The sequence below is a fragment of the Oncorhynchus tshawytscha genome, linkage group LG06, assembly GCF_018296145.1.
Source record: "Oncorhynchus tshawytscha isolate Ot180627B linkage group LG06, Otsh_v2.0, whole genome shotgun sequence".
NCBI lineage: Eukaryota > Metazoa > Chordata > Actinopteri > Salmoniformes > Salmonidae > Oncorhynchus > Oncorhynchus tshawytscha.
Genome location: NC_056434.1, coordinates 66116371 through 66129647, shown reverse-complemented (window position 1 = coordinate 66129647; position 13277 = coordinate 66116371). Strand labels below are relative to the sequence as shown.

The 13277-nt window shown below is 42.6% G+C and overlaps 1 protein-coding gene across 2 annotated transcripts in view; it reads right to left on the bottom strand.

The window, feature by feature from the left end:
• Nucleotides 1-13277, bottom strand: part of psda (pleckstrin and Sec7 domain containing a) — a 44125-nt gene that overhangs the window by 9107 nt on the left and 21741 nt on the right. The window contains exons 1-6 of one of the 2 annotated variants that reach the window (XM_024424615.2): nt 12014-13104; nt 8867-9058; nt 4569-4649; nt 4341-4453; nt 4061-4119; nt 3729-3818 (exon numbers count right to left, since the gene is read on the bottom strand). In XM_024424615.2, coding sequence (XP_024280383.1) covers nt 3729-3818; nt 4061-4119; nt 4341-4453; nt 4569-4649; nt 8867-9058; nt 12014-12093 — 615 coding nt within the window. In that variant the 5' untranslated portion in view covers nt 12094-13104. Of the gene's footprint in view, nt 1-3728; nt 3819-4060; nt 4120-4340; nt 4454-4568; nt 4650-8866; nt 9059-12013; nt 13105-13277 lie in introns of those variants that run through there. The other variant, XM_024424614.2, reaches the window with a different exon arrangement.

The following is a 13277-nucleotide window of genomic DNA, read 5'->3' as shown; positions in this document are numbered from 1 at the left end:
TAAAATGCAGGTCTTTTTCACACTTCATTTCCACCAGTCTAACATTGTAAAAGAAAGGAATGTGCAGTCCAGGGACAAGTATGAAACAATGGTGCCTTTCTAATACAGTAATTAATAGTATTTGGAAGAAATCTGCCTTCCAGATAATGCTACTATTTTGTGGGCTGAAATATAGGCTATACAAAAAGGACAGAAAATGATCACCTATGGGATGAGCAATGTATAGAACATAATGTAAAACCATTAAACAGAACCTCCTTGCGAAACACACACACACACACCAAAATAATCAAAACTCCTGATTGAGATGTAACATTTCCAGGTCACTGAGGAAAATAATCCTCTGGAGGGTAGCCTGTCAGAAAAAGATCTCTCACAGTCTGGTCAGCCGACTGGGATGGTAGGGGGTTGACGTGCATACAGAGGTGCTATTCCATCCAGCCCCAAATGAAAAGGAGAAGCGGACTTATCAGAGGATGACGGGAGCTAAAACACAAAGGACTAAATCATGTTGACAGGGCTTTACTTCTTATCCATACACAGTTTTCATTTCGCTCTGCATCAAATTGACTTGAAAGCTTTGGATAGGATACCTAGCCTAGAGGGTAAGGTGGAGCCATTGCCATACTGCTTATACCGATCCAATCTTTTCAGATCTATATAACTGCATACAAGGTAGGGGCAGTGGTTGTTTTGAGATTGTGCAGATTAATTTGAAATAAACTGCCCTAAAATGTATCGATCAATCTATCCCATTGAAGTGGATATTCCGTTTCCCACTATTGGGTCGGGACATATTTTAAAATGAAATTGATTGACCCACTATGATCCACTGTACTGTGCAGCAGTCTTCATCAACCTGGCCAAGGCTTTCGACTGTCAATCACCGTATTCTTATCGGCAGACTCAACAGCCTTGGTTTCTCTAATGACTGCCTCGCCTGATTCACTAGCTACTTCTCAGACAGAGTTCAGTGTGTCAAATCAGAGGGCCTGTTGTCCAGACCTCTGGCAGTCTCTATGGGGGTGCCACCGGGTTCAATTCTTGGGCCGACTCTTTTCTCTGTATATATCGATGTCGCTCTTGCTGCGGGTGATTCTTTGATCCACCTCTACACAATTCTGTATAAATCTGGCCCTTCTTTGGACACTGTGCAAACAAACCTCCAAACGAGCTTCAACGCCATACAACACTCCTTCCGTGGCCTCCAACTTCTCTTAAAATGCTAGTTAAACAAAATGCATGCTCTTCAACCGATCGCTGCCCGCACCCGCCTGCCCGACTAGCATCACTACTCTGGACGGTTCTGACCTAGAACATGTGGACAACTACAAATACCTAGGTGTCTGGTTAGACTGTAAACTCTCCTTCCAGACTCACATTAAGCATCTCCAAAGTTAAATCTAGAAAGCCTCCTTCACTCATGCTGCCAAACATACCCTTGTAAAACTGACTATCCTACCGATCCTTGAATTAATTTACAAAATAGCCTCCAACACTCTACTCAGCAAATTGGATGTAGTCTATCCCAGTGCTATCCGCTTTGTCACCAAAGCCCCATATAGTACCCACCACTGCGACCTGTAAACTCCCGTTGGCAGGTCCTAGCTACATATTCGTTGCCAAATCCACTGGCTCCAGGTCATCTAAGTCTTTGCTAGGTAAAGCTCCGCCTTATCTCAGCTCACTGGTCACCATAGCAACATGCTCCAGCAGGTATATTTCTCTGGTCATCCCCAAAGCCAACACCTTCTTTGGCCACCTTTCCTTCCAGTTATCTTCTGCCAATGACTGGAACAAATTGCAAAATTCACTGAAGTTGGAGACTTATATCGAGTAGCTTACTGATTGCTGCAGCTGTACACAGCCCATCTGTAAATAGCCCATCCAACTACCTACCTCATCCCCATATTTGTTTTTCTGCACACCAGTATTTATACTTGCACATTCTCCTCTTCACATATATCACTCCAGGGGGAATTGCTAAATTGTAATTACTTCGCCACTATTGGCCTATTTATTGCCTTACCTCTTTACTTCATTTGCACACACTGTATACAGATTTTTTCTATTGTGTTATTGACTGTACGTTTGTTTATCCCATGTGAAACTCTGTTGTTTTTGTCACACTGCTTTGCTTTATCTTGACCAGGTCGCAGTTATAAATGAGAACATGTTCTCAACTGGCCTACCTGGTTAAATAAAGGTGAAATAAAATAAAAATCTCTATTCACAAAGTGAGCTCAATGAACACAGAGTCATTATGTCAATACACTCACTGTTTATGTTTCCTATGACAGTAACTGAACAGTGTGACATGCTGATTGTAGGAAGCAAAGTGAACCTCTCCACTGTAGTGAGTTGTGTTAATATGTGCCACAGCAACAGAGAACTGTGCCCTTGACACCCAGAGAAAAACGTGGAAATGTAAAATGTACAAAAAGAAGTGTACTTTTTTAGTCATTTAGCAGACACTCTTATCCAGAGCAACTTAGTGGTGAGTGAATATATTTTCATACACCACACTGTCATACCCTGCATAATCACCGCCCAACAGACACATTACTCACACTGTACACAAAATACTGACAAGGTTATGAAAAGAGAGGATATGGAGAATAATATGGAAGAAAGAGAGAGAAAGAGAACGGGAGGAAGCAGCGAGTGAGAAAGACAGAGTGATTTGTAACGCCTGTCTGATAATGCAATGACAAAACGCTCATCACAGCAGGCGGCGCCATGTGACAGCCGAATTCCCATTTACTGAGAGGCCTGTCCTCCCTCTCACCCGTCACCAGTAATTTACCATATGAGCCCTGCCCCATTGACTACTGTACTGTAGCAGCCTCCTCTCTCTGCACCAACAGAACAGACAAACAGAAGGTGGATTGCTGAGCCTTCCCTAATATTTCATCATTGTGATATCTCAGCTGTGATATGAATAGTTAAGAGACTCTAAGGAGTAACAACGCTTGGTCATCTCTGTGGGCAGCTGGGATGAGCTCCCACAGAGGTAGGTGGAACAGAAAGGTAGGAACACAACACATATCACAGACAGAGAGCAAAGGAGCAATTAGGGAGAGAGAAAAAGATACACTTCATACATGAACTGGAGAAACGAGGGATGAACAGAAGCAGGCAGATGGAAAATGTTCTGCCATGAGGCGATATGATTTGTAACAGAATGAGTAAGAGAAACTGAAAAAACACAGGAAGGAGGGAGGGAGGGAGATGAAAACAAGGGAGTAGGAGGTGATGCTGCTCACAGGAGCGAGGCAGAGAGTGAGAGGGTAGAAGGTAGAACATGTTGACGCGCTCTCTCTGATCTTCACAACATGGTGCTGTTAACAGCTCAGAGGTGGTCAACAGATCACATTCAAATCCTTTATAATAGACAGAAAGAAAGAATTACATCTCTGACAGCTTTCAGGACATGCATCTCTCGATATCGTCTGAGCAGGCTTGCCAGTCAGTGGCGTAAGTTACTCTGATGTCAACCAACAATCGGGGGGGAGAAAAAAAACAAAGTTCTCAGACTGACTGAAACCAGATCATGGATATCAAGAGATCATGTGGTCAAATTGAGGTCCTGCAGCTAAACCAAGGATCCCACTGTGTGCACGTGTGTGTGTGTGCACGTGTACGTGTGTGTGTGTGCGTGCACGCGCCTGGTTCCACACATCTAGCTATATTAGTTTCTACTGTATATTTTAACTAATTCAACAGACCTTGAGCAGTTCTCTAGGAAAATCTTTTCCATCATTTAGTCCTTCCAAGTTGCTGATGAACTGCAGAATGGACATCTTTTTGCCAATATTCTGAGGAAGGAAAAAATAAGCACCTTTACTCACACTGTCTGCTTAAGGACCCCTCGAAGGACAACTTTAGGTCTGTATTGATGTTTTATAGCGTATAGGTTACATATCTATAAGCTATAACCAGGGCCCAGTGGTCTTCCTGCTCAAGCCAATGGTCTATATTTTCAACCAGAAAACTTCCAACTCTTTACCAACATTCCCTCCACAGCTCTCTAGCCCCTGGCTCACCCACAGTTACTCACGTGGCCATGCAGGTCTGTATTGAGCAGCATCAGGGCACAGGTCAGAGTGTGGACACTGTCTGGAACAGGGAGAAAGAGCGAGAGATGTTTCAGTGTGTTCTAATGCAATATCAGCGTAAGAGTGCCCCACAGTATATGGATAATATGTGTTCTTTAATAACCTTAAAACTGTAACAACTTGAACAAAATAATGTGTGTGTGGACATATATGTACACATATATACACACACAAAAATACATGTACACGTGCGTGCGCACACACACATTCAACCGGTCTAACCTTCAGAAGGTATTGCATTTGGGTTGCATTGTAGATATCTCCTAGAGAAGTGGGCCAGCACTCGCTCCCTCTCTTGTGTCTCTCCCATGAGGGCAAACTCCCTCAGGAAGGCTCTGTGGAAGACATATAGCATTGTGAGTGTTCACTATTCAATGAAAGAACAAAGAAACTAAATCACTTGGACATTATGCTACATATTCTGACCATTTCCACTGAAAGAGATCTCACCGTATTGCCTGGTCAATAGTAAGGCCTGAGAAGTTGAAGTAACTGAGATATTCCTCTGCCACCATCCGACTAAACTCATTACTGCAGAATGACAAGATACAGACAATTAGACCGGTCAAAACCAAAGACATCAAAAGTACTTTACTGTAACTACAATTGAAGTCGGAAGTTTACATACACCTTAGCCAAATACATTTAAACACAGTTTCACAATTCCTGACATTTAATCCTACTAAAAAAAATCCCTGTCTTAGGTCAGTTAGGATCACCACTTTATTTTAATGATGTGAAATGTCAGAATAAGAGAGAATTATTTATCATAGCTTTTATTTCTTTCATCACATTCCCAGTGGGTCAGAGGTTTACATGCACTCAATTAGTATTTGGTAGCTTTGCCTTTAATTTTTTTAAACTTGGGTCAAACATTTCAGCTAGCCTTCCACAAGCTTCCCACAATAAGTTGGGTGAATTTTGGCTCATTCCTCCTGACAGAGCTGGTGTAACTGAGTCAGGTTTGTAGGACTCATTGCTCGCACACACTTTCAGTTCTGCCCACACATTTTCTATGGGATTGAGGTCAAGGCTTTGTAATGGCCACTCCAATACCTTGACTTTGTTGTCCTTAAGCTGTTTTGCCACAACTTTGGAAGTATGCTTGGGGTCATTGTCCATTTAGAAGACCCATTTGCGACCAAGCTTTAACTTCCTGACGGATGTCTTGAGATGTTGCTTCAATATATCCACATAATTTTCCTCCTCATGATGCCATCTATTTTGTGAAGTGCATCAGTCCCTCCTGCAGCAAAGCACCCCCACAACATGATGCTGCCACCCCCGTGCTTCACGGTTGGGATGGGGTTCTTTGGCTTGCAAGCCTCCCCCTTTTTCCTCCAAACATAACGATGGTCATTATGGCCAAACAGTTCCATTTTGTTTCATCAGACCAGAGGACATTTCTCCAAAAAGTACGCTCTTTGTCCCCATGTGCAGTTGCAAACCGATGGCTGATTTTTTTATGGCAGTTTTGAGGCATTGGCTTCTTCCGTGCTGAGTGGCCTTTAAAAGGTTATGTCGATATAGGACTCGTTTTACTGTGGATATAGATACTTTTGTACCGGTTTCCTCCAGCATCTTCACAAGGTCCTTTGCTATTGTTCTGCGATTGATTTTCACTTTTCTCAAAGTACGTTCATCTCTAGGAGACAGAACGCATCTCCTTCCTGAGCGGTATGACAGCTGCATGGTCCCATGGTGTTATACTTGCGTACTATTGTTTGTACAGATGAACATGGTACCTTCAGGTGTTTGGAAATTAGTCCCAAGGATGAACCAGACTTGGAGGTCTACAATGTTTTTAAGAGGTCTTGGCTGGTTTCTTTTGATTTTTACATGATGTCAAGTAAAGAGGCACTGAGTTTGAAGGTAGGCCTTGAAATACATCCACAGGTACACATCCAATTGACTCAAATTATGTAAATTAGCCTATCAGAAGCCATGACATAATTTTCTGGAATTTTCCAAGCTGTTTAAAAAGGCACAGTCAACTTAGTGCAAACTTCTGACCCACTGGAATTGTGATACAGTGAATCATAAGTGAAATAATCTGTCTGTAAACAATAGTTGGAAAAACTACTTGTGTTATGCACAAAGTAAAGGTCCTAACAGACTTGCCAAAACTATAGTTTGTTAACAAGAAATTTGTGGAGTGGTTGAAAAACGAGTTAATGACTCCAACCTCAGTGTATGTAAACTTCCGACTTAAACTGATATATATATATATATATATATATATATATATATTGTATTAAGCAACACACACACACACAAAAATGGTGGAAAAGGTACCCAATTGTCATACTTGAGTAAAAAAATAAGATACCGTATTAGAAAATTACTCAAGTGAAAGTCACCCAGTAAAATACTACTTGAGTAAAAGTATTTGGTTTTAAATATACTTATGTATCAAAAGTAAATCATTTCTAATTCCTTATACTAAGCAAACCAGACGGCAGAATTCTTGTTTTTATTTATTTATCGATAGTCAGGGGGACACTCCAACAATTTGCAAATGACACGTGTGTTTAGTGAGTCCGCCATATCAGAGGCAGTAGGGATGACCAGGGTTGTTCTCTTGATAAGTGCGTGAATTAGACCAATTTTCTGTCCTGCTAAGCATTCGAAATGTACCGAGTACTTTTTGATGTCAAGCAAGTGTTCCCGCTAATATTTTTCAGCACGGAGCAAATTTCAGGTCTGCTGAGCGCAAACTTGAACCTTGTGAAACTTCTGTGCAACTTCCGGTGTGCGTTTACTGTGAACACAGACTGTACCCGCTTTAATTTACTGTTTAACAGCGGCCAAGTAGGCTACTGTGGCCTACCATTAAAAAAACTATGGAGAAAATGTATCACATATCATTTTAATATGGAAATAGTTGTTTTATCATTCAGTCTACAGTAGCAGCCAATGTGTGGTGTTCAATGTCAGCCTACATTCCATGAGACTTTTGAAAAAAAAAACATGCAGGGCTTGACATTAACCTGTTTATCCACTTGTCCTTCAGACAAGGAGGTGACTAAACATTGTCATCTTGTTTGATGCAAGAAACCACTTTATTACAGAGAATAAGACCAAATGTGCACACTAGGCTACATGCAATCCAGTTCACAGTGAATGACACAAATCCATACATGGAAATGAGTGATTTGCCTACAGGCCTACTGCAGCTCTGATTACAGACTGGTGCGCCATAACCAGAGTAGGGCCCCGAGTCGCAATAGAATACTGCTCCGATGCAGTCTGCCAACAACAAAATCTCTTGCACAACAAAATATTTTGCATAGTTAGTCTTGTTTTCATGCATGTTATATTGAAAGTGTATTGATCTGGAGACTGGCTAGGCCACTCCAGGACCTTCAAATGCTTCTTACGAAGCCACTCCGTTGCCCTGGCGGTGTGTTTGGGATCATTGTCATGCTGAAAGACCCAGCCACGTTTCATCTTCAATGCCCTTGCTGATGGGAGGTTTTCACTCAAAATCTCACGATACATGGCCCCATTCATTCTTTCCTTTACACGGATCAGTTGTCCTGGTCCCTTTGCAGAAAAACAGCTCCAAAGCATGATGTTTCCACCCCCATGCTTCACAGTAGGTATGGTGTTCTTTGGATGCAACTCAGCATTCTTTGTCCTCCAAACACAACGAGTTGAGTTTTTACCAAAAAGTTCTATTTTGGTTTCATCTGACCATATGACATTCTCCCAATCTTCGTCTGGATCATCCAAATGCTCTCTAGCAAACTTCAGACAGGCCTGAACATGTACTGGCTTAAGCAGGGGGACACGTCTGGCACTGCAGGATTTGAGTCCCTGGCGGCGTAGTGTGTTACTGATGGTAGGCTTTGTTACTTTGGTCCCAGCTCTCTGCAGGTCATTCACTAGGTCCCCCCGTGTGGTTCTGGGATTTTTGCTCACCGTTCTTGTGATCATTTTGACCCCACGTGGAGCCCCAGATCAAGGGAGATTATCAGTGGTCTTGTATGTCTTCCATTTCCTAATAATTGCTCCCACAGTTGATTTCTTCAAACCAAGCTGCTTACCTATTGCAGATTCAGTCTTCCCAGCCTGGTGCAGATCTACAATTTTGTTTCTGGTGTCCTTTGACAGCTCTTTGGTCTTGGCCATAGTGGAGTTTGGAGTGTGACTGTTTGAGGTTGTGGACAGGTGTCTTTTATACTGATAACAAGTTCAAACAGGTGCCATTAATACAGGTAATGAGTGGAGGACAGAGGAGCCTCTTAAAGAAGAAGTTACAGGTCTGTGAGAGCCAGAAATCTTGCTTGTTTGTAGGTGACCAAATACTTATTTTCCACCATAATTTGCAAATAAATTCATTAAAAAATCCTACAATGTGATTTTCTGGATTTTTTTTCTAATTTTGTTTGTCATAGTTGAAGTGTACCTATGATGACAATTACAGGCCTCATCTTTTTAAGTGGGAGAACTTGCACAATAGGTGGCTGACTAAATACTTTTTAGCCCCACTTCTATTCTACTGTATTTCAGTCAGCAGCACTCCGACATTGCTCGTCCTAATAGTTACATATTTCTTAATTCCATTATTTTAGATGTGTGTATTGTTAGATACTACTGCCCTGTTAAGAGCTAGGAACACAAGCATTTTGCTCCACCCGCAATAACATCTGCTAAATATGTGACGAATTAAATTGTATTTTAAAGTATTTTCACACCACTGCATACACACACGCACACAAAATGTAGTATTCCAGTAAACTCACTTCTTGCTGAGGTGCCTGGCCACGTCAGACTTCCTGAAGCCATCCAGGTTGAACAGGCGTTTGGCCAGGCGCTTGGCAGCCTGCAGGTCAGCCTTATTGCCGTTGGACAGGGACTCGGTGCTGCCCAGGGCCAAGTGCTCGCCCACGTCCTGCTGTGGGAACAGGTCTGGAGCCCGGTGGCCTGGCTTCTCCCTGACAGATGACAAGAGGAGAGGAGGGATGACTCACATGAGGCTGTTCTAGCCCTATTATAAAACCGGTAGCTAGGTAACAAATCGATTATACAGGACAGGTTTGGGTCGGTCTCAAATTCTGTATTACCTTTTGCCAACTGTATAATAATAAAACTGTCGGTGCCAAACTGTCTTGGCACATAGTAAAGAAGACGGTTGGCACTGGCAGGTGCCATATTTATAAATCAGTTGACTAGCAGGTGCCAAGGTTTTTGTCATGGGAAGTGGGCACGCAGCCCTTCCATACTTGGCAGGATATAGCCAATTGTAACAGAACCACTATTCCAAGCATGTAGCTGTACTATAACCATACAAGACTTTCAACTTCCATCTATTTTAACATGCAGTACACCAAGATGAACTCTGTATTAAATCCATGGTCTCCAAGGGAAACACCCGTCGATTCAAATCAAATCAACAAATTTTCTCCATTGCTCCGCGTTGCTTTCACTCATTACACGCAGCTGGATTTGTTTATTTCCAGCCCCTCCAGCTTCAAGCTCTTATTAATAGTATAGAATGGCATAGTATTAGCATGTCTATTCACAGTAGTATCTAAACAGTCCCACAGGACTCTCTCCATTTTTGAACATCATCAAAAGGGTTCTGTGCATGAATGTTCTTCCGCAGCTCATAACATGCGTGGATTGCAAATGATTATACCCAACTACACTGTTATTAATCAAATGGAGAGACAAAAAGAAAAGTTAACAGAAAATGTCAGTGCTTTTGGTTGTGTCTAAAAGGATGATCCATCTATTGCACTTCTGAAATGTAAAAACGGGCTGGAGAATTTCTAGAATAAAGATCATGCACAGTGCTTAACTAATAAGCTCTTCCCTAGGGGAGAATCTGTATGCAATGAAAAGAGTCATGTATGGAATGGATAAATCACCATGTCAATTCATTCTTCAAATTTGAAATACTCTAGAAAGAGAGAGTTTCTAAAAGGTTAAACATTTCCATTTACGTCTACAAACTACACCCACGATAGTCAAAGCAAATTGACTAAAGTTAGACTTATGTCTCTGCAGATATTTGAGAAAATACAAAAATCAGAGCTCATTTAAGAGCTTGGATGGAACTGTCAGCAAGTCCTTCCTACAACATGGTAGAGAGTTGCAGCCATTCGTCGTAGAAATGCCCATGCATTTACAGTGGGTGAATCCCCATCTAGATAAGATGAAGTAATCTGCCCTACCGAATTAACAGCATGGTCCTTTGATTAGTAGTCCACTTTGCTTTAAACCAAGAGAGTTCCTCCTCAAACACATGACTCCTTTCAGACCTCTACAGCAAGGTAGCAACCCATCTCAGGATATAGAACACCCCTGTTTATTGGTTGTGTTTGGTTTATCCCACCGGCCCTTTGGGTCACCCCCTCTGACAGAATGGTCCACCACAAAGGAGGTGGGTGGGGAGATAAGTAACAGGGGGCTGAGTTTGTTTATTCTTAAAACAATGAGTTTATGATCCACTCCTCCACAGAAAAGGGAGAGAGAAAGACTCCCAGACTTATTTTCCAGGGTGTGGTGAGGGAGACTGTTCTTTTGGGACACTAGCAGGAGTGGCCGGAGGATATTTCATTCAACAGCGTCCATGGAGCTCTATAGAAAAGTCTCAACATTTAAAACCAGACCTCCAGCCTTTATATTGGCAGGTTATGTCCTTAACTTTACAGTCAAATGTAAAGTTGGTTGTAAAGTTATACACATGGTCTCTATCGCAAACCGACATCTTATGTCCCCAAAACAGCAGTCTCAAACTGGTTGTGCTGCATCATGAGAACAGTCAACACACACTCCACAGACGCTGAGAAAGTGCTCAGTCTTGCCTTTGTTGACGAAGGCTGACAACATATCACCACTGAGAAGAAACCCTCCAACTAAGACGGACAGATAAAGCTCCAGGTGAAGCTATGACATCTAAAAAGGTTACCAAAGTAAGCTGAACAATGGGAGTTACATGTTCTCTGATATATTTGCTCTTTGACTCAGGCTATGCTATAGAACAGAGCAGCATCAGGAGTGATGAGTTTGTGGCTACTGAATAAGTTAGTATTCGTCCACGCATGTTACAACATACACATTCTCCACCCCCCCAACAGGCACGGAGAGAATCACATTGCTTCCCTGTTAGGAAATATCTTAGAGCTTTTATCCCAGTTCCCATCTGTGCTATGAATTATTAACTGTTTTAGCTCTTGCTGTACAGATAGTTCAGAGCCAAAGCACCCTGGAAAATCAGATGAGTCACGTCAAGGGGTTTCACTCAACACATTTCTAAATAAACCAAAAATATACACCCTAATCAAGAATTCAATTTCGCATTCTACACAGAGCAAGAATCTAGGCGCTACAGTTTATATACAGAGGCAATAAACAGGAATCTATGTTGCAGATTCAGTTGACGAGTCTCAGGTCAGGAAATGGCAAAATAGCTGAAATTATTGGACAAATAACAACACATGGTCCATGGACAACGTAACATTCTAGAACTTCTTTGGTTCTAGGTTATTATAGTAACTGAAGAACCCCCCTAGGTGAAGCCAAGTCTGCTAGCTGATCACTGTAGGTGAGCCTCTGTCGTGGGGACCAGAGCCAACAGGTTTAATCACGCCATCAATAACACCATGAAGTTCCACATAGCTCCTCTGAACACACACAGTCACGCTCACCCTGTACATCAATGTAATGAACATCACCCATTTCTTACCAGACACTGTATAACACTGTCCAGCCAGCTAGGAGTCACAGAAACACAGATAATCAGCTCACATTGACTTCATAACATTAGACCATTCGTAACAAAAGGTTAAAAACACATAGTCAACCTCTGCTGTCCATAACACTGTCGAGGTCCACACACCTCTGACAGACAGACAGATGTAGGTATGGTACAGTGGGGAACTCACCGGTAGATGGCTGGATAGGGGGCATACAGGTACCCGTCTTCCAAAGCCCCGCCCCCCCAGCAGAGCAAATAGCGTGCCATGTTGTCCCCAGAGCCCTGCCCCTTTCACACCCAACCACGGCACTCTGCGGTGAGGTAACCCTGCCAGTCAACAGTCTATCCCACTGACCACATGGAATCTCCAGCCACACGCTCGACACTGCTCTCAGCCTGAGCCCAGCAGAGCCTCATGGTGCATTTCACAACATGTTATCTTCCATTTCCCCTCCTTGGTGTCTGGATACTCGTTCTGCCTTATTTGGCACCCTAATCTGTTGCCGTTACCCTGTTGCTGTCCTCCCCTGCTGTCCCGTCTCTCTTTAACTCTCTCACTGGCTCGGTCAGTTCCTCCCTCTCCAGCTCCCTGTAGCAAAGATGGTGGATAAATGAAGATAGAAACTCTGTGGCCTGAGTGAACTAAACCACCACAGAGTTTCATACTGTACTGTCTTTGCTTAGTCCATTTTTTATATTTTTTATTTTAAGGTCAGTTCCGGTCTACTTAACTGGGTGTGAATGAAATAGCAGCTGGGTCTGGTCTCCTTAGCACATTGAATTTCATTGAACCAGAAAAAAAAACAGTGGGGTGTCTCGCTTCCTCTTCCGTCTCTGCCTGTAGCTCTCAATCTGAAGTATCCAAGCCAGTGCGGACACAGTATGTGGTAATAATTTGGCAGGATCTTTGTTGAACTCAAAGTTACTCGGTCACTCTCAGTCTTTCACTGCCTTGTCTCTCAGTCAGTATCCATCGTGTGCCTCTCTCTGCGGATGGCTCATCAGCTGGGCTATTTTCCGCTGCTGGAGAAAGCATGCATTTCCTCTCGCCATGGCTGCAATCCCACCTCCTTTCCCCTCGCTCTGCTCTTCTCTTCCTCTCTTTGTCTCCCCTTACCTCCCCTCCCACTTTCTATGTTTCTAACCTATTTTCTGATTTCACATCTGTCAGCTCCTATCGCTCTAAACAAATACACATGTAGCCCATCGGATTTAAATCCCAGTACAGTTTCAGTAAAAACTCAAGTGTGTCCGTGTTGCAGTAAAGCCAAACACACGGAAATGAAAGATAATCAAAGTAGCAAACAACAATGACATCATACAGACTGATGATACCAGACCTCTTCCTTTACTAATAAATCTATTTAATGTCTACTAAAGAACAGACTTTATGGTTTTACTAATTCATATTTTAAAGTCATTGTTGACGTGGCTTCTGGCACATTAAGTAA